The 21976-nt window shown below is 40.5% G+C and overlaps 1 protein-coding gene and 1 long non-coding RNA gene across 4 annotated transcripts in view; one reads left to right on the forward strand and one right to left on the reverse strand.

The window, feature by feature from the left end:
* SMG7 (SMG7 nonsense mediated mRNA decay factor) overlaps positions 1–20562 on the reverse strand; it is an 87277-nt gene extending 66715 nt beyond the window's left edge. The window contains exon 1 of one of the 3 annotated variants that reach the window (XM_040636298.1): positions 20320–20562. Coding sequence is in view for 1 of the 3 variants with exons in the window: in XM_040636297.1 (XP_040492231.1) it covers positions 20320–20348 (29 nt within the window). In the remaining 2 variants the exon portion in view is untranslated. The remainder of the gene's footprint in view (positions 1–20319) is intronic. The other 2 variants (XM_040636297.1, XM_040636296.1) reach the window with 2 other exon arrangements.
* LOC121104014 overlaps positions 20344–21976 on the forward strand; it is a 31606-nt gene continuing 29973 nt past the window's right edge. The window contains exon 1 of the long non-coding RNA XR_005836391.1: positions 20344–20486. This is a non-coding gene — a long non-coding RNA (uncharacterized LOC121104014). The remainder of the gene's footprint in view (positions 20487–21976) is intronic.

The following is a 21976-nucleotide window of genomic DNA, read 5'->3' on the forward strand; positions in this document are numbered from 1 at the left end:
GGCTATGCAGGTATAAACCACTCATGAGAGGATCAATTATTTTAGCAATATGAAAGAGAAATATTAAAAAAGACTTCTAACTCCAGAGCACCAAAACACTTCAGAGCAAACACTTTGCATAATAATAGAAGCAGCTGTAAAACGATTTATACCAATAATTTCTTAATATTTCGGGCCTGCTATATCTTAGACACTGTTCTAGGAGCTGGGATATAGCAGTGAAGAAAGTACACAAGGTTCCTGCTATCAAGGAATTTACATTTTGTATCAGGGATTGTAGAAGGAGACAAAAAGCAAATCCATATATAATCTAGTGGGGTTAGAGTGTGAAACTGACTGGGGATCAGTCTGGGGAAGACTCCCCAAGAAAAGTTAGATCCATTCATAGGAGTGTGAGGTCTCTTCCCCACATTGTTCCATTTGCCCTCCCTTACCCAGCTCAAGCTGAAAAATGCAACAAGAATCAGACAACAAGGCCCAGACCAGGACAGAACAGCTAGTCTTTTTAGTATCCTAATATTAACACAGCACTTAGTACCCTAGGCACTTGATGTTGCATTGAATAGAATTAAATATCACACACATACACACACACAAGAATAATATAACCCCTTCTAACTTTGCTGTTTGACCCTCTGGTGTCTTTGAGCTTCAATTTCCTATATGAAAAGTTAGAGTTAATTATGTTTATTTTGCACTTTGCATTATCAGCAAAACATATAATACGTGTGAATGGATGCTCTGAACTCTAAAGCATTATGTGAAAAAGAAAAACTTATCAGGGGTATTATAAAAAGAGCTTATTAAACATTTCATTTTGGGCAACCCCTTTGGGTCCCCTCCCCTCTTGGGAGCTTTGTACTATCACTTTGCTATCGCTCAATAAACCTTGCTTTGCTGCCCCCTCCCCCCAAAATTCATTTTTTCTGATTGACCCTCATATAATAAACATGCCACACCACTGGGATAGACCTGAATTGTCTAATTCAGTAGGCACTAGCCACACGAGCATTTGACATGTGGTTAGTATGACTGACAAACTGCATTTTTAATCTTATTTCATTTAAATGAAATTAAATTTAAACAGCTACATATGCCTAGTGGCTACCATTTTGGACAGCACACGTATACATTAATACCATTGTTACTGATAACGTACTGGAATGAAAAAGGAAAGCCTCAAAACCTGCCTACCTTCCTCCACGCCACTATTCAAAAGGCAAAGGTACAGCTGACAGCAATTTTTGATAAGCAGGTGAGAGAATGAAATGGAAATGAAAAGTTTTCACAAAACCGAGTTGGCTTATGAGGTAGGGTATGAGAGAAATAGCACTAATTTATGTTAGGGTACTGGCACATACACATAGCTTTCCATTCCTGTTCTGGCTGCCATCAGAACAGAAACAGACCTGTCTCTTACTCATCTGTGCATCTCTGGTACAGAGTTTATCAAACGAACAGAATCCCATTACCAATGACTCTCCACCGTACTTACACGCTCTCTCTGGTTGGCATTCTTCTTTGAAGCCCGGCATCTTAATTTCCCCTCCTATTTTTAAGAAGTCCCCCAACTTATAAGGCAGAAGCAATTTCCACTATAGATTTACTAGCTTCCCTTGCAGCTGGGGTGCAAATAGATGAATCAGACTTATCAATGAGCACACCAACACCGCATGTTGACTGCTAGTAAGAGAACAGGTACTGTGGTAAATCCATCCTGGACAGTGAGAGCAACTAAATCCAATTCCCAATTATCAGTGGTCCTGCATGTCATGTGTGGGTCAGGGATATAAATTATGGAGAGATCAAGGTCCTACACAGAAGTGTCTTCACAGGCTGAATTTTAAGGTTGTATACTCCAGGCTATATAGCTGTCATAGGAGTCAGAATAATGGCCTCCCCAAAATCCCATATACTAATCCCTACAACCTGTAAATATATTAACTAACACTGTAAAAGGGACTTACATTAAGTCAGATGTGATTAAGGATTTTGAGAAGAGATTATTCTGGATTACCTGGGTGTGTCCAGTATAATCACAGGGATTCTTACAAGTAAAAGAGAGAAGAAGCAGGAGGGTCAGAAGAGATGTGATGAAGGAAGCAAAGGGTACAGTGACAGAATTACTGGTTTTTGAAGTTGGAAGGGGGCCATAAACCAAGGAATGTGAGCAGCCTCAAAAGCTAGAAAAGGCAAGGAAATGGATTCTCCCCTATAACCTTCAGAAGGAAGGACACCTAAATTTTAGCCTAGTGGGGCCCATTTCAAACTTTTAACCTGTAGAACAGTAAGATAATAATTTGTGTTGTTTTAAGTCACCAAGTTTATGGTAATTTGTTACAGCAGCTGTTGAACCTAGGTCTCTAGCCCTTTCATGCTTAAATGAGCCAGCTGTTTTTCTTGCTCACATAACTGATATACTCCCCTAATTCTCCCACCCTTAAGCCTATATAATCTACTAGCATTTCTTTTTTTTTTTTTTTTAAGATTTATTTACTTGAGAGAGAGAGAGAGAACACACTCAAGTAGGGCGAGCGGTAGAGAGAGAGAGAGAGAGAGAAGCAGAGAATCTCAAGCTGACTGCTCGCTGAGCACGGAGCCCAGAACAGGGCTTGATCTCACCACCCCGAGATCATGACCTGAGCTGAAATCAAGAGCCAGATACTTAATCGACTAAGCCACCCAGGCACCCCCCATTAGCATTTCTTAAAAAGACAATGACATAGTTTTTGCTTCTTTTCATTGTCTGTGTGAAGTGTACCTAGTTTTGTTTACATCACAATGGAGAAGAATATTAATTATTCAGACTTTACCATCTCTTGAAGACTGAGATATGTCAACCATTCTGACTGAGAAATTAATATATTTCAAAATGTTTGCAATAAATACGATCTCATACATTACTGGTCAACATTTACTGGTTGTCAGTATTGCTCTAAAGTTGTACCAAGATAGGGGCGCCTGGGTAGCTCAGTCAGTTAAGCATCTGCCTTCCACACAGGCCCTGATCCCAGGGTCCTGGGATGGAGCCCCATGTCTGGCTCCCTGCTCAGCAGGGAGTCTGTGTCTCCCTCTGCCCCTCTCCCCTGCTTGTGTGTGTGTGCACACGCGCACATGCGCGCTGTCTGAAATAAATAAAATAAAGTTGTACCAAGATAATTGAGAAAGCCCTCCCCTCAAATGCTAACAGGGGAATAAAATGGTGAACAAACACAAAATAATGTAACCAATGAAAGAGTACTGAGAATAAAGAGAAACATCTGGTCATTTATGTGACAAAATTCTGAGATGATTCAAAGAAAGACTTTCTGGAAAAAAATTAACTTTTCAGGACAATGTGAAGTCACATGAAAAGAAGCTAAGACTGTGAGATAAGTAGAGGAAGGTTACCGCTTTTCTAGAGTTAACCATAGTCTTACTCTCTCAGGATCAGCTATGTGTTTAAGCAGGTAAATGATAAATTAAAAGATGTCAGGCCACGTATGAAAGCTTTAATAATTTGTTACTTTTAAAAAGTCACACTGAATTTTCCTTCTGAAGCAACTTATTACCTAAGATTTGAATTTCATACATGTAAAATTCTATTCCTTAATGTCAGAAGCTGATACCTGTACACCTCTGTGTAATAAGTCAACCAAGGCAATAAGGAAAAGGCAATCTTAACATTCTATACTAAAATTATAAAACTGGCAAGTCTTTCTCCACTTGTCCTATTAGCCCAGGTGGGTCAGAACTGTTTTTCCCCATAGTAGTTAGTTCTTGATATTCCCAAAGGTTTTGGGAAATATACTGTATTTAAGTAGCAATACTGAAGACAGAAGCTGCAGGAAGAAAAACAATGAGAGAAGAACAGCAGGCCAAGTAATCAGTAAGAGAGTTCAAAGCACTCTAAGTTAATTTATTACAAATATAAAAGAAAAACAATCTCCCCCTTCTCTTTCCCTTAATAACTTTCCTGGCAAAACTACCCTGCCCTCTCCCTTATTATTCTACAAAAAATAAATGCATAAAGAAGCTTGAGACTGATGACAAAAGTTTGTTCAGATCATATATACTACATATATACTTATGCATATTAAACATTTTATAGAAATATATTATCTAATAGCAAATATATAAATAAAAATAAAATTTAAAAATCCTACAATCCTAAGCAAATAAGAACATAAAACTATAGAGGTAGAGTCCATATGATGTATGGTTAAAAGCATTCTGGAGCCCGACTCCTGGCTCAGCTACTTTATGCATGACACTGGGCTTAACATTTCTGCTTCTCTGTTCTTCTATAAAATGAAGTCAATAGTATACCCCTCACAGGGGTACTGTGAGGATCCAGTTAATATACAACGTTTGGAACAGGGTCTGGCACAAAATAAAATTGTTGGCGTAGTCTTATCAATCATTGCAAGCACACAAACCAGCAGCCTCTCTCCATGAAGTTATCATACCTCACTGCTACTCTGTGCGAACCTCCATGTTAGAACAGAAAAAACAAGTTATGTTAGCATTGCCTAAGCAAAGACTCATAGAGCAGAGGGTCTAGAGCACAAACATTAAGAAGCCATTCAAACAATAAACAGATCAAATCATTCCTAAAATTATTCTTTAATAAAGTCATAAAATAAAAAATAAAATCGTTAACATGCCAAAACAATTTCAATATAAGGACTATTAACTCAAGATTCCCTATCAAAGTTTCACAAATATTTATATTAAAAAGTATACTTGTATGGCCACAAAAATCAGAATATACTGCACACATCCCAACTGCAGCACAAAAACAAGTAAAACCTCACACAAAAGAAAGCCAATTTGTATTAAAAATGAGACAAAATTACTTATGGTGACACAGTTTTGAGCACTGCCATCGCTTGTAGCTTCATAGCAGCTGCCAAAAATAGTGGAAAGACTGTCACTTCACATATGAAGAAACAGTGGAGGTAATATGTGGGAAAGTAGAAAACTTGAAGGTTATTTTATTAGCTTCGTATCACATTATATCATTTTCAAACTCACTTTACAGTGCATGGCCACCATTCCCAGGTTCTAAATTGTTCTCTCATTTTCATCTTGCCTCACTTGGGAATCTGGGGATCTGAACCAAGTAACATAAAGAAAGATATTATGTCCACAATAGGGTCTAATCCCAAAGAAAAGTAACTCATGTCTTATCAAGAAAAGCACCTATTTCAACAGGATCTTGTATAAAGATAAAATAAGAACGACATTTAGGGGCGCCTGGGTGGCTGAGTCGTTGGGCGTCTGCCTTCATCTCAGGGCGTGATCCCGGCGTTCTGGGATCGAGCCCCACATCAGGCTCCTCCACTTGGAGCCTGCTCCTTCCTCTCCCACTCCCCCTGCTTGTGTTCCCTCTTTCACTGGGTGTCTCTCTCTCCGTCAAATAAATAAATAAAATCTTAAAAAAAAAAAAAAAAACATTTAGTCACTCTGTCTAGCTCTGTTTCTCACCTAGACCCTCCTAATTAATCACATCTTCCAACTCACTAATGTGGTCTGTCTTCCTCTGATACTACCATTTTCCTGTTTAAAATCATTCTATGACTTGCCTCAGCTTTCAGAATAAATTCGAATTGCACTGAATTTGATAACTTTTACCTGACCACCTCTTTAGCCTATGTCCTGCCTTTTCTCCACATATACTCTTAACCTAAGTCACAACGCCTCTCAGAAAACAAATTTGCCTTCTACTGGAAATGATGTGACAGATAGAATAATCTTCTAAGGTTCTTGGAATTGTTTCCCTTAAGACAGTTTATAACACCCATCATGGCATCTTCATATCCCAATTTCCTTAAAAGCAATCATCTAGATAAATTACTATAATAAGTTCTATTCCTAGTTCTCTGAAAAGATTAAAAATAAAATGGCCATAAGTCAAATGAACATGTATTCATAGGATTGTCCCTGATCCAGTGTTCCTATCATAGTCCCAAAACTTGGAATATACAGTAAGTTCAAATAAAGAAAAAAACTGAAAAAATCCATTAACAATAACATAGGACAACTGCTCCACAAGAATGTGAGGTTTTTAAATACCAAATAATACACTACTACTACTAACAATAACTGCATTTCTTTCTTTTTTTTTAAACTAGGAATAAGGTGGCATGTTATCAACTTTTACTCTGTTAACTCATTTATTCCTTGTCAAACCATAAGAAACATATCCCCATTTTACCACTGACAACACTGGAATCAAAAAAGGTCAGGTAACTTATCCGAGATCATACATCCAGTAGTCAAACCCAGGGCTGTTGGAAAACTAAGGTCATGCTCTGAAACCACTATACTTTTCAGTGCCATATTTGGCCAATGCTCTCATGTGGAATATCACGCTAAACTTTCTGATAACACAGCACTACTTTTAAAAGGAAAGTAACACATCGATAAGGTAAATCCCATGAAATAACTGTTTTCCATATAAAGAATCCAGTGTAACTCAGTATTTCTAAATTTATTTTGCCTTGGAAACACTGAGAATCCTAACACCTATAAATTTCCTAGACAATTCATGTTCAGTGGAATGCACTCTGGAAACACTAGAGCATTGGACAGATTTGCTCATGTGTAACACAAATAAAGACATCAAAGAGTCTGCTTCAGAAAAAAAAAGAGAAAGAGATGCAGGAGACCTTCAGTACTGGTGTGGATACAAGAAAACAGGTACTTTTAAACACTATTAGGGTGGGCATACGCAGTATGAACTTTCTGGTATATCTACTATGTATTATTAGTTCCCTTTTGTTGCTGTAATAAATTACCACAAATTTAGTGGCTTAAAACGACACAAAATATTATCTTACCGGTCTGAAAGTCAGAGGTCTAAATGGGTCCCGGTAGGCTAAAATCAAGATGTCAGCACAACGGTGTTGCTTTCTGGAGATTCTAAGGTTTGGGCTTTACCTAGTTCTTAAGGCTGCCTGCATCCCTTGGTTTGTGACCCCCTTCCATACCAGCAGAATGCTCTCTCCAGTCCATCCTTCTATCTTCCTTTTCCATATTTACAGGGTCCTTGTGATTACATTGGGCCCACCAAATAATCCACGATAATCTCTTCACTCTCAACGCAGCTGATCAGAAACCGTAACTTCCCCCTTGCCATGTTAACATAACATATTCACAGACTCCAGGAATCAGGATGTAGACATATTCTGGGAGTCAAGGTGGGGGGTGCTATTCTGCCTACTACACCTAACAAATTTATTTTTAAATGTGCATACCCTGTCACTCAAATAAGCGTACACAAGGATATGTGTGTACAAAGATGTTCATTATAACACTTTTCAAAATAATAAAGTACTGGAAATAACACAAATGTTCACTTTCAGGAAATCAGTTTAGAAAACTATGGTGTTCCCATACAACAGAACAGTACGCTGATGTTTCCAATGATGATGTTTCCAAAGACAAACATGTCTTTAATAAAATGTTAAGTGGAAAAAAAAAGCCAGATCACAAGAACAGATGATATAGTCCAGTCCCACTTATTAAAAGAATATACATACACACAAATATATGAGTGTGTGAATATGTTACCATACATATAAAAAATAACTGGAAGGCGACACAACTCTGGATGGTAGGATACCCATATACTCCTGTAAGCCTGGAACAGTCCAGGTTTATGCCTGTTGTCCCAGAAATGATTTGCACTCTCTTTCACGGTCACAGGATCATTCTTACAGTTTTCTGGGGTTTGTTTTTTACCATTTCAAACAAGTACTTTAAACCTGGATACTAAAAGTGGCAAGAATCAAATTTATGTTACCATTTGAAATTTTTAAAAATTAAAGTAACTTAGGAAATATGCTTTTTAATATGTGAATTTGCAACCACTAATTGTGAGCCATCTAAATTACCTACATTACACCATTTGACAGCATTGATGGCAAACACAGACATCAAAAGAGAAACTTCACTTTTAAGAGCACTGCCCAACTATGTGCAGTGGACAAAGAGGGAGCAGATTAAGGCCAATCCCAACTCTGCCACTAATTAGGTAACTTAAGTATTGTTTTCCTTCTCTACAATATGCCAATCGAGCGAGTTATACAAAGTTATTGTATACAATGGCTTAAGAAGACAATTACATAAGTATAAAACACTAATAAAATTTAAGTATCCTTGAGAAATAAAGTAGCCCACTTCACAATAAAGATCACTCAACCACTCTATAGCCAGTAAGACACAATTTGCTCCTGCCCAATTCAAAAACTACCTTAGCAAGTTTATAAGTTAAATATTGAGACATTCAGAAATGCAGAAAATGAATACAATGCATAATTAGGCTCTTTACTATGCTGTTTTATATACACATTTTCTCATGTAATTCTCCTAAGAATTCTATCATTGTCATTTTATAGAAAGGAAAATACAGAATAGAAAACTAAAACCGGAGAGGTTCAAGGTTATACTGCCATCTGCAGCAGAGCCAGGATCTGAACTCAGGACAATCTAAACACAAATTAGGCCAGTCTTAATTTAAAGGCTTTGCTCATTCAACACTAGCCCGCTTTCTTAGGATACTAAGAAGACCCCTGAGTATGAGTTATAAACAACCTAACCAATAAAATTTTTTAAATTAGAAAGCAATTAATCTATTAACATTTACTTATCCTTTCCTATTATAAACCAGAATCTACGACCAACATGCCGTATTTGAGTTATGCTTCTTAAAATGTTCTGACCTTTTTCCATTAAAAAACAAAAAGCAAAAGTAACGATTATTTCAGTAAAACATATTATCTTAATTATTTAAAATAAGGAGAGTTTAAGAAATACGTATATTACAGAATTAGATATTAAAATATAAAAATTTCACTTTAAAATATCTCATACAAACTATACATGTGCACGTGCACAAAATTTTGTGGATGCACTTTTTATATTCAAATTCATCCTGTGATGGTTCTTTTAACACTATGCTTTTTATCTTTTCCCACGAGCAATAAAAAAATTTTCAAATAAGCATACATTTTAACTAATTTCTTCTTTGAATATCATCTTTTTTTTTAAGATTTTATTTATTTATGTGACAGAGAGACAGCCAGCGAGAGAGGGAACACAGCAGGGGAGTGGGAGAGGAAGAAGCAGGCTCCCAGCGGAGGAGCCCCATGTGGGACTCGATCCCGGAAGGCCAGGATCACGCCCTGAGCCGAAGGCAAACGCTTAACCACTGCGCTACCCAGGCGCCCCTGAATATCATCTTCTAATTGCATTTTACTCTGATTATCTTTCTACCGATAACTCATCACAGCATAATATCTCACCAAATAAAAAAACTAAATAATAATTCATAACCTTTCTAAGAGATAGTATTAGTAAAACACATTTTAATATACTGTGTCCCAATTTACAGCACTGAAATGCTAGGGTTTTGGGAAGAGGAAGGAAGGAAGAAGTACTCAACTTATGTGTTCAGTGAACCCATGGAGTTTCAGGAAACAGACTGAGAATATTAATACATTAAATACAGCAGTTCTTGAAATATAATAGATTTTAGAACCATGCTTCTCAATTAAGACAGAAATTACAGAAAGAAAAATGCCATCAAGAACTATGAGAACAAAATATTAATCATTATAAAATGTTTTGTTTTCCTTATGAAAGACTTGAACAAGTTGAATCCAAAGGGACTTCACTAATTTAAGGTTCTGGTTTTCTTCCCCTTTCTTCCCTCATCTCCACCCCTATTCCATGTTTGGACTCAAGAGGTAAAGACTCTAGAAAATCAGTCCTATCAACATAGTTATTTTCAGAATTACATGTATTCACTAAAACTTTCACCTCCTACATAATAATTTAATAATGTTCCAAATAACTAATTTTTACCTAAGATGAAGTTCTTTCAAAGCCAAGGAAAGGAAATGCAAATCTTTATGTATCTCAAAGGAAGGGCTGTAGGCATTATATAAGTATCTTTCTTGTGTCTTCCCATTCTAGTAGGAATGTATACAACAAACATCAGCCATTCAAATCTAAATTGCTCCGATAAGATTAATAACCAGATTTGTTGAAAAAGAACCTTAGACTCCCAAACAAAAGCTGAATGAGATAGGGCTAATAACAATCTCTGTAACTTATATACCATAACTGACTGACAGTCTGATCTGATCATGGTGTTTACATCACCAAACTCTCAAACATTTCTAATACCAAACTTTTTAGAGTTCTCAAACACACTACCCCCAGGCATTTACTTACTCATTTTGTTCCTCTGCCTACTACATTTTTCACTTCTTTCTTCACCTCATTAATCCTACTCATCCTTTAAGACTGAGCTCAGAGACTCAACTTTGGAAGCTTTCTCTGAACTCCCCCAGCAATAAAACCTCCACTTCCCTCAGTATACTCTAGCATCCTTGAAAATATTTAATATAGTATTTACTACATTATATGGAAATATCTGTGTAACATCCATCTCGCCCAGGAGACCACTATCCTAAGGAACAAAAATCAGTTCATTCATTCTTATATTCTCAGGGCCTAGCACTGGCATCCATAAGCATTCCATAAATGTTTTGCAAAAAAAAAAACAAAAACACACGAAAACTTTATTCAACACTCATTATGTACACTGTATACTTAAAAATGCTGAGACATGGTCTCTATCATACTCAGTCTAGCTGCAAAGATAATTCACTTATATAAAAAAGAGACCTTTACAAATTTAAGAAATTATACATACCACATGACTAAGAGACAGGAAATACTACAAAGTTCAAAGAATGCAGAAATCACCAGAGTAGGGGCGCCTGGGTGGCGCAGTCCTTAAGCGTCTGCCTTCGGCTCAGGGCGTGATCCTGGCGTTTTGGGATCGAGCCCCACATCAGGCTCCTCCGCTGGGAGCCTGCTTCTTCCTCTCCCACTCCCCCTGCTTGTGTTCCCTCTCTCACTGGCTGTCTCTCTGTCAAATAAATAAATAAAATCTTAAAAAAAAAAAAAAAAAAGAAATCACCAGAGTAAAGTCTTCACAGAGAAGGTGAAGCTTAAGTTAAAATAGTGCAGGATGGTACTTCCTACAGGGAAATGGCCTGGGAAGAGAGATTAAAGCAGGAATGGATAAACCATGTTTAGGAGGCAATGAGTATACTCTGGCTGGCACTGTGAGTTCTTACGAAAACCTAACAAGATACCATGTGCAGAGGTATATAAAGGTCATTTCATGGAAGGCCCAAAATGCCAGACTAAGGAGTTTAAGCAAGGTAAATCAACTTACACATGCTTTGCAGGAATATTACCCCAGGAGCAATATAAAAGATCAACTGGCAGGGGGACAGGTGGAGTGTGAAAGAGAACCAAAATTTGCTAAACATATGTAAACCTTTATTATTTTGTTTAACACTGACAATGATTTTATGAGGTCAATGTTCCATTTTAACAAGAAAGAAATCAAGACCCAGAGATGTTGTCAGTTGAAAAACAGAGACTAGTGGGCAATGTTTAAAACCCCACAGTCAACACTTTCTTGCTACTTGCAAGAGTTGTAGGCAAGATATCAGGTAGAAGACTATTTCAACAGCAGGGCCATAAAGCTGATAGTCCCAGACATGAGAAAGAAGAGGCAACAGGAAGGCATCATTTCCAAAAGCGGTTCAGGTGTAGAACAGTCTGAGGACACTGGGAGAACACAAAAATGACTGCAAGAGTTTAAACCTGGATGGGAGGATGGGGAGTGGCAGCACCAAAGAGCAAAACAAGGAAACATGAGGGATAGGGTGAGAAGAGTGAGAATTACCAGTTTACCTTTAAGAGTGCTGAGCTTGCTATGACAAAAAGACTTCTAAAATTAGTAATGTCCAGAAGGTAGATATGCAAAATTACCAGATTAGTCATTACCAGAGGCTAATTTTCAGGCACTATCTATAACTAAAGCTTACATAGTGCTTACTATGTGCCAGAACCATACCAAGTACTTTGCAAGTTAACTCACTTGATCATTATAGCTCTGTAAGATAAAGATTATTATCATCACCACTTTTCATATCTGGAAACTGTGGTACAGAAAGCTTAAGGAGCTTGTCCAAGGTCACACAGCCAGTAAGTGGTAGAGCTGTGATTTGAATCCAGGCAGTTCTGCCCCAGAGACCACGCTCTAAACTAGTATACTCAACTGTACTTTATTATGTATTATTGTATTTTATGCCTATTTCATTAAATAGTTTATAAATTCTCTAAATGGAGACATGATATCTAATACATGTGTCTCCCCAGGACCTAACACAATGATTTGTACTAAATAAACATTTGATAGATTTTAAACAATGATGATGTGGTGACAGCAAGTGGATGTGGTATCTGAGGAAAAGAAACATTAAAAGAAGAGAAAAAAGAGGAACAGGGCTATGCGTTTCTTTTTGCCACTGATAGGGCAAGGCAAACCAGGAAAACAAAATAAAATAAAAGGCAGGATATTCAGAATCATGGAATCTCAGCGCTAAAAACAACAGACTTCAAGAACTTCCCTAAGGCCCCTGTGTATAAGCCACAGCATCTATGAACTATGTGATAATTATGTACTTGTTTGTAGGGCCTGCTAAAACTATTTGACAATAGATCCTCTTTTTGTCCCCAGGGACCTGGGATATATACCTTGGCCCAAACTGAATGTTTACTTGCGGGAGGGATGAATGGATGCATATGAGAGGGACACAGAAAGAGAAAAAGGAAAACAAAAGTGTCAATATAAGTGAGAAAGAAAAACAATCAGTGGATGAATCTGGCCGTTAGTTCTTTGGCACCTCTGGAAATACCAATTCCAATGAGGTGCTAAAGAAAAATAGCTGGATTTTAAAGTATTAAGGAAAAGCAGATGACAAATAAAAGTAAAAAACTACAGGGCAAACTTGAAATTGTTAGCCATAAGAAATTTTGGTAAGGAAGGACAGAATCTAAAGGGAAAACAGGAACAGGAAAGGATTTTTAAGAGAAAACTGAGAGTGGTCCACAAAATACTATTAAGGGGAATATTTAAATAGACTAAAATAATAAAAAAATAAACTAAAAGAGGGGAGACAAAAGAACTGAAATAAGGTTCTGGAAAAATGGTATATGATCAAGTGCACAGGAGAAGGGATCCTTCAGGACTCTAACCAAATTGGCTTTCCCCTTCCACCGTCTACACCAGCCATCATGTGTTCAGAACCACCACTTACACATCTCTACTTCTTGGTCCGTAACTATCTTACCTAAGAAAAAGTTAGAAAGGCCTGGTTAGAATACTAATGTCATATATTAAATGAGAGTAAATGAAATGCTTAAAAATTTATTTGGAGTAAAGGAGCTATGAGATGTTCCTCCTTCCTATGACATCAATTTTCCTAATATTCACTTTTAAAAGTCTCATCCGTTTTTCAAAACCCAAATCAAATCTCACCTCCTCCAAGATACCTTCTTCACCCCACCTTCACTTCTGTTGAAATAAAGTTCTTCTTCCCTATATTTACATAGTACCTGTTTCTCTACCATAGCACTTTCTGGTTTATCTGTTATTATTATTAAATGTCTTTCTCCAGTATCTTTGAGCTTCCCACAGGCAAAGCCCCTATAATTGTGCTCTGAACATAGTATTAACTGCCAATAAAATGAAACAGACTTTAAAAAATACATTTAAAATATGTACAAGTTTTCACCAAGTCTAAATATGGTAACTAGTCTATTACACCTAAGAGAAAACAGTTAAGAGAAGCCTAAGAAGTAATCTATGGCTTGAAGAAGGAGAAAATAAGAAAAAGAATTTATGCTGTGCATATATGATATAACCTTCCTCTCTCTCTCTCTCTCTATATATATATATACCTTTTTTTTTCTTCTCAACTGATAGTGGATATGTGTGGAAGTATTTCTGGTTGACACAAATGGAAGTGAATGATACTGTCATTTAGTGGGTAGAGGCAAAGGATGCTACTAAACATCCTATGATGCACAGGACTGCCTCCACAGCAAAGAACCGTCTGATCCAAAATGTCAGTTAAGGGCGCCTGGGTGGCTCAGTTGGTTAAGCAGCTACCTTGGGCTCAGGTCATGATCCTGTAGTCCCGGGATTGAGTCCCACATCAGGCTCCCCGCTCAGTGGGGAGTCTGCTTCTCTCTCTGACCCTCCCCCCCTCTCGTGCTCTCTCAAATAAATAAATAAAATCTTTAAAAAAAAAAAATGTCAGTTAAGTGCCACGGTTATGAAATCCTGTTCTAAATGAAGCAAAGAAGAAAAACAAAGCTGCTACCTAGTCTACTTGAGACTGCTAAAGTTTTCTTAAACATCTACTCTTCCTACTGACTAAAAATTGGGTCTAAGGGAGTGAAAACAACATTCCTAAGGAGCTCCACTTACATGTTAACAAGAAAGGAGTTGGTTACAAGTTCTCACTTACCTTGTGACATGTTTGCCAAAACTCCGTCCCTGTATATTCCTGTAACTGCTGATTAGCCCTTCTTAGTTACAATCTCCTAGACCACTGTTAAGTCCATCCACAACAATTCAACAACTACATTAAAATACATCTTGATTATAAACTTGAACGACAACATGTGATGACCACCTGCCAAATACCACCACATACAGATGACCAAGCCACTATCCAAAAGACATGTGCTTAATAATTTATTCTCTGAACAAGATTAATCAGGTAAATGAACCCACCTAAACTTTCAGGTCCTCATTCATGCCACTAGAACCAAAAATCTGAGAGGCTAGATAGGATTAGAGATGCAGCTGGAGGCTGCAAACAATATTACTCCACCAAAAAACAAACTAGCCCTTTTAAAGTCTGAACCACACTCTACCCCAAAATTGCCTCGAGAAACTTGCTGCACTAGTGAGTCCAGATCTTACTAGAGCACCTTAAAAAAACAAAACAAAAGCTCAGCAGTTGTTTCATCTACCAGGAAGGTAGAACACAGCAGCTGTTAGAAAGCAATGAAACATAGTCTAGGACAGGAAGTATACATTTTGAATCCAACTGAAACCACAAAGGAAGCAGAAATTAACTGCCAAAACAATTTAGCCAGTCAATATTCAAGCAGGTAAAATGCTATTAAAACCATTATAACAAAAAAAACAGTTATAAGCCTCAAGAGAGAGTCATTTTTTTCCCAACAATTTTACCATGTTTGGTAAATCAGTCATGTTTGGCTGATTGTCTGGGACCAAAGCTATTTGATTTTAAATCCTGTGCAGGGGCAGGGGGTAGGGGAGACTTTTTGACCACGTGAATTAGAATCAGCATGTGCTACAGGATTCCTCTGTGTGTGTGTGTGTGTGTGTGTGTGTGTGTGTGTGATTTCATATTATGCTATAGGATTTCTTGAAGTTTCTAGACACAGTGAATGCCCAGCCCAGAATTACCAGAATCTTCCAGAACCTATTTAGTATACCTATTCCTCCCAAACTGCTCCCACTAACTTCTTTGCTCCTCTCCCCAGGCTAGGATAAAAGGCTCTGCTTGCTACTTTATCCAGCCACATCTCCCCACCTTTTATCTCCCTGTGTCCCAAGATTTACAGTGACACATTTTATCTTAACAACTTACTAGATATTTTAATTAGTATATAAATGATAACCATTTTTCTGCTGTCTCGGAAAACCACCCTGTGGCTGTTACATTATTTCTACCTCTGGCAACAAAGTTTCTGACAAAGAAGTGTGCCACTGGAATGCAGCTCTTTGTTAACCGAAGTATCACGAAAAAAAAAATTCTAACAAAACAATTTGTAGAAGTTTCTCTTAAAGGTGTGTAATACCAGGGATCAACTTTAGGTGGATCTCCCTGAAAAACCTAGAGCACAGAATGAAATTAAAGCAAAAAGACAAGAACAGGGAGGGAAGGAAAGGAGAAAAGTCAGAGGGACTACACAGTACCAACTGCTGCCTCCCACAACAGCAGCGGATGTCATTCAGTGGCACCTGTGCCACCTTTTATAACAAGACTTGACCTATTTGGTATTCCCTCTGGCTATGATTATTCTATTTTCTCAACTTTCCAAACAACTTTGATGATGTCTTCCCTGTATGGTACTTCAAGACTTTTCCCATGCCTGTTTTTCCAACTTTGATATGTTAATTCCCATATTCCTACTCCCTAAAATACTATTGTTTTAAAGCATGATATACATCACCTACTATTTCACCCATGGATTATCCTTACCCTTCTCCCACCTTTATTAAATGAACAATAGTCAATATACCCTTTTCTTCTACTTGAGGTGTCAAAGTCTTTAAGATCTTTCCATTTTGTCATAAATCGAAAGAGAAAACACTGAATTTTTCTTCACTCTGAGTAATACATTTCTAAGGATATTCAGTCTAGGACCCTCATAGTTAAGACCATTTCTTTTTTTTTTTTTTTTTCAAAGATTTTATTTATTTATTTGACAGAGAGACAGCCAGCGAGAGAGGGAACACAAGCAGGGGGAGAGGGAGAGGAAGAAGCAGGCTCCCAGCAGAGCAGGGAGCCTGATGCGGGGCTCGATCCCAGGACCCTGGGATCACGACCTGAGCCAAAGGCTTACGCTTAACCACTGAGCCACCCAGATGCCCCAAGACCATTTCTTATTTTTATAAAATGTAGGAATTTATTCTTAATTTATTCATTTGGATAGGAGTCTTGTCCATCTGCTATTTCAAAAAATGACACTTCTCAAAAAAAATTTTTTTAAAGACACTTCTCTTCCAACAACAACAAAAAAATGTCCATCATCCTGTCGTGCCTAGAACGTCACCTTCTTTCCCAAGCAGAAGACAGGTTTTTTTTTCATCTCTGCTCTATTTCTACAACTTCAAGACTATTTCAGTCCACTTGATTTTGAATTCCCTCTATCTTCATCTTATTGATGCTTTTTACTTCATAACCTCATATCTCACTCTTCTGAAACTGCCATCTTACTCCCTGGTTTGCCACCACCCCACCATTTCAATGCCAGACACCCCAGCTCATTTACTCCAACAAATTAATTCAGCTGACACAAAGCTAATTTTCCTCTACATAAGGAAAGATCTGTAGCTATGCAGTTTAAAAATTGCCCAGTCATGGTCTTATACCACTGAGAAAGGTAGGCAACAAAACTCCCCCGAAAGTCAAGGTCACAAAGAATAATTGCTGTACCCCCAACCACACTTGTTCAGCAATACCTAGCATCCTTCCCAAGTTGTCTGACAACCAAAGGTTCGGTTTCCAACAAAGAAAAGAAAGTGAACATGATGCTTCCCTGAAGACATTCTCTAGCCTCCTCACAACCGACTTTAAATAGAATGATTATCTGAAGAGGAAAAGGGAAATTTGGACTGGTGCAAGTCTTTATTACCCCTTTACCCCTTCCTCTCTAAGTCCCAGACTACTATTAGCCCTAAGACTTGCTTTATTTACTTAGAATAGACATGCAAGACCGAGAAAAGACTGGCTCCCAGGAATCCTTAAAGGACCCCAGGTCCTATGCCTGTTCAATTTTGCTTACTCAACTTTAGCTGGAAAATATAAATTATTTAAACATGGTGTTCATTCTTATTCTTCTCTCCTTTCTTCAAAGAACTCAAATCATCTCAAATGATCTACCAGTGATTCTACAACTTAAGGATAAGTCTTCCCTATCATGCTGATTTCACAAAATATAAAACACATTAACACAGAAGCCTCTCAAAGCCAACTGATCTTCCCACTGAAATTATCACCTCTCTCCCAGTCTGCTTTTCATACCTTTCTATTCTACCATCTTACTTCTGGTCCTAACTGCCCATTATTATATTACACAGATTCATCTCCCTAATACCTATCTATGAACATGTGAATGATCTTCTAAACAAAGCATCTCAGATTCTCCACTGTTCATCCATTTAACTATAAACTATAGTTCATGATTCAAGACCCTCTCAAATACGGGCACCTTACCTAACAGGCTTTCCTTGAACACCCTGTCTATACAAAACAAGATATCCATAACTTGCCTTTTCCTCCTAGTTCTTGTCACCACCTGACAAACTTATCTGTTCATATGTTTATTGATTGCATAATTCTACCAGAATATGTCTTCCTATGTTTACTCTTTTGTTCACCATTGTATCCTCAGCCCCTACAAGAGTGACTGGTATATACTTAGCTCTCAATATGTATTTGTGGAAAGAACGGTTGAACCCAGACATGTCACACAGTATGGCTAATAACGCAGTTAGAAGACCTACAGAGCTTTCACATACCAGCCATATGGTCCTCAACAATTTTTACTTCCTTGTGCTATACTTCACTCATCTGTAAAAGGAAGGGGTTGAACTTCATCTATAAAAAAATCTATATAAGTTTTTCCAGCTGCATCACCCTATATTCTTGTTTAAACTAGACTAAACACCTTCCCTGGCCCCAAACCTTCCTATATTCATATCTCTGCTGTTTCCTTCCATTGGATTCCCCATTCTCAATCCACATCTGTCAGAATTTTGCTTATTCTTAAGGCCCATAATAAGTGCCACTTTCTCCTTGAAAACTAACAAACTGTAAACTCTGTAAGGAGAGGGTGGAGTTCTTTTCTATTCTCAGCAGTTGGGACAATGCCTCCCGTATAGGTGTTCAACAAAATGACTGATGAATCATGAGTGTATGAATGAGCAAATGAACAAAGGAAGTTTTTCCTGATTTCCCCCAATTGCTCAGGTAATCTTCTGCCTTTGGACTCTTATAACACTTGGCATCTTTTTGACAGTTTACTGTGTGCTATTATTGATTTACTTGCCTAATACACTAAATGCAAATACCTTAAAATTAAGTACTATCCTAACGGTTCCCATAACCCCCCTCTACAATCTCTAACATAGATCTTTCCCACAGTTGTATTTATTAAGTTCATCTGATATGTTAAACAATTAAAAGGGAATAGTGGAGAAAAAGGACTACCCTATAGTCATTGAACACACATGTTGTGTAGATCCTGTCACTGTTAAATTAGGCATTCAACCATAATTCAAAGATCTCATCACTCTCTCCTTTCCACACTCTGCTTAATGAAATTATTACTACTTTTTCATAAGTAGAACAGTCACTCTCCTATATCACTTACTACCTACCTTCTCTTGTAATATGCATATAGAAAGCCAAACACACATCAATACTTTCACTTCACTAAACAGCTAAAGTGATTTTTCTGCTCATTTCCGACTTCTACCCCATCCAATTCCCTCCTCTACAAGGTATGAAACCATTTTTTTTAAGAGATCTTCCCATAAGCCTGCCTTAGTTCTGCTCCTGAAAGACAAAAAGGATCCGTTTTAAGATCTTCCTTCCCCTTTTCTAAAAAGCAGCAACTCTCCAATTAATCTCAGGCTCTAACAATATTTCTCTGCCATCAAGATTTTGACCCTCTTTTACCTCTACCTTGAAGCTCTTATTCTGCTTCCATGGAACCTTCCTGGCTGCACAATCGCTGGTGTCTTTCCATCCAGTATGCTCTCACCATCACATACTTGGTTCCAACGTATCTATCTTACCCTTCCTAAAATGTTTATCAGTCGCTCCCTTTACACCACCCCAGACACACATCACATACTCGCACACGCTCTGTACCCATGCGTCACTCTACCTCCGACATACAAGTTCCTTACACCACTCTTAATGAATGCACACGACTCTCAGAATGGTATCTTCCGACTACACTAATTCTAACTCAGTTTCTTCTGGGGAACCCAACACCGTCCACAGTACCTCCCTCTTTCCTCACTTCCTCATCCATTCCCCCCTCTTTTTGCTCCCACCCCCATCCAGCCAACTAACTACAGATGACATGATTCCTCAGCACTTTCAACCCAAGAATAAAGAACAAACTCGGGTTTCCAGCGGTCTCCCTCTCCTCTAGTCCTTCCTCCTCGCCCCCCTCCCCCAGGTGTGCAGACTTCCACCTCGTCCTCTCCCCATGCATCGCCCCAACCCATCCCACACCACACAACGTTACCCCCACCCACTGGGATCAGACTCCACACCCACCTCTACTCGGGTCGCCGCCGCCGCCCCCCCTCCTCGCCAGCGAGCCTGCGACCCCGGGGGCGCGCGCGCACACACATTCTCACGCTTCCCTAACCTCCTTCCCGGCACCAAGACTAGCTGGCTACGCTGGAACTCAGCCCAGCCCGCGGGGGCTAGACACCCGTGAGTGTGCCCGCCCCGCCCCCTCCCGCGGATCCCCTCGCAGCCCCCGCCTCCCTGCCGGGGAAAGAGAGGACACAGCAACTCCCCCGCCACCCCGACACACCACCTCTGTGTCTGTTGCTCCGTGCCCAACCCTCGACCAGCGCCCCCCACGTACGGGGCCGACCTCTGCACTCACCGGAGATACTGCGCGCTCTGCAGGCTCATCCTCCGCCGCCGCGTCTTCCCGCGAAGCCTCTGTGGGTCTCTCAGGCTCCTCGAAGCGGCCCCGCGGCCCCGCGGGTGCTGGCGGCCGCCGCCATCTTCCTCTCCTCCGGCTCCTCCTCGCTCGGCGGGGGGGTGGGGGTGAGTGAGGCGAGGGGGAGGGAGCGGGGAAAGCTGCTCTCGCTGCTGCTCTGGCCCGTGGGGCGCAGGGACACTCCGACCCGGGAGGGGGGAGGGGGAGGGAGACGGGAAGGGGGCGGGGGGAAAGGGGAGGGCGAAGCAGAGGAAGGAAGTGGGGGTCCCTCTCGCGAGATTTCAGTGGCGCCCGTCCCTCCGGGTGACTTCTGCCTCTCTGTAGCGCTCCCTCTTGGGATCGGCTAACTGTGAGGACCCTGTGCGGCTTTTGAGCGACCTGCTGGAGGCGTTTGGCGGCTTCCGGCCAATCCACCCCTCTCCCGCGCGAGGGGGTAACCCCAGCCTCACCGGGAACATCGAGCCCAAATCAACCAGGAGTTACACTCAAAGTCTTCCCCCGTCTTTCCACTCCACCCGATTTCTCTCTTCCTCTTTCCACTCCTCCACTCTTCCCTACCGGAAACGCTGCCCCTTCCTCCTACAGTTCCGCCCGCCAGTACCTCAACTCTAGTCTACCCTCGCGCCCCCGAGAGTGACGCTAAGGACCCCCTCCCCCTTTCTGGGGCCTTTCCTCCTGCAAGCCTGGAGACTGTTGAAGGGGATGGGGTGGAGCCCAGGGAGGAAGAGAAAGAAAACCAATCGGATTGGATAAGCAGATGCCATGGCAACTGGCGGCTGTGGTTGTATTGTCATAGTAACCAATGTGTGCGGACTGGGTGACCCTTCCTCGGCGAATGGATTCCCTGGAAAGTGCCCAGGGTTCCCCCTTGGCTTCCCTTCCGTCTAAAAGCCTCCCCCAGGTTGGGAATCCGGGTGTTCTCCTGGGCGGCGAAGTTCATTTCCTCTTCCCTTTCCCCTTCCCGCAACAATGGGGGGGACCCCGAGGCATTCACCGTGGGCTTTTCCACCCGCCTGCGGCCGGGAACCACCTCCAGTTTCCTCTCAGTGCGGGGCGTGGAGAGGGCCGGGCCTGCGAGGAAGACGCCGGGCCTGAAGGCTGGCGAGCTGCGGACTGGAGCATGGAGGGCGAGGCGGCCCGGCGAGGCGGCGGCGCGAAACTGCGAGGCGGGCGAGGGGTTTCCCCAGGACTGCCTCGGGCTTGGAGAGGCGGGATCCCGCCAGGACGGGGTCCCTGAGGGAGGAGAACGGCACACGACGACCCAGATTCGTCTCCTGCCGGGCAGGGACCTCAGACTTTTCCCGGAGGGTCGACCCCTTACCGAAATCCCCCAAACCGCAGCCCACGCACGCCCTCGGCGACCAAGCCACCGCTACTGCGGGGAGGCCTGCAGAGTGAGCGTGGGAACACATGCTAGAAGACTTCACAAGTGGTTTTCCAGCATTTAGAGCCAGGGACGTGGTGAGACGCCCACGACTGCCAGCCCTCTCAGAGGCACCCCCCAGTGGGGGTCCCACTTGATAATCAAAGGCTGACGTCCGAGTTCCTCCCGCTGCAGACTTCTTTGATGGGTCCGCAGTGTTTTAGAACTTGTCAC

The sequence above is a fragment of the Ursus maritimus genome, unplaced genomic scaffold (genome assembly GCF_017311325.1).
Source record: "Ursus maritimus isolate PB19 unplaced genomic scaffold, ASM1731132v1 scaffold_2, whole genome shotgun sequence".
Taxonomy (NCBI): domain Eukaryota; kingdom Metazoa; phylum Chordata; class Mammalia; order Carnivora; family Ursidae; genus Ursus; species Ursus maritimus.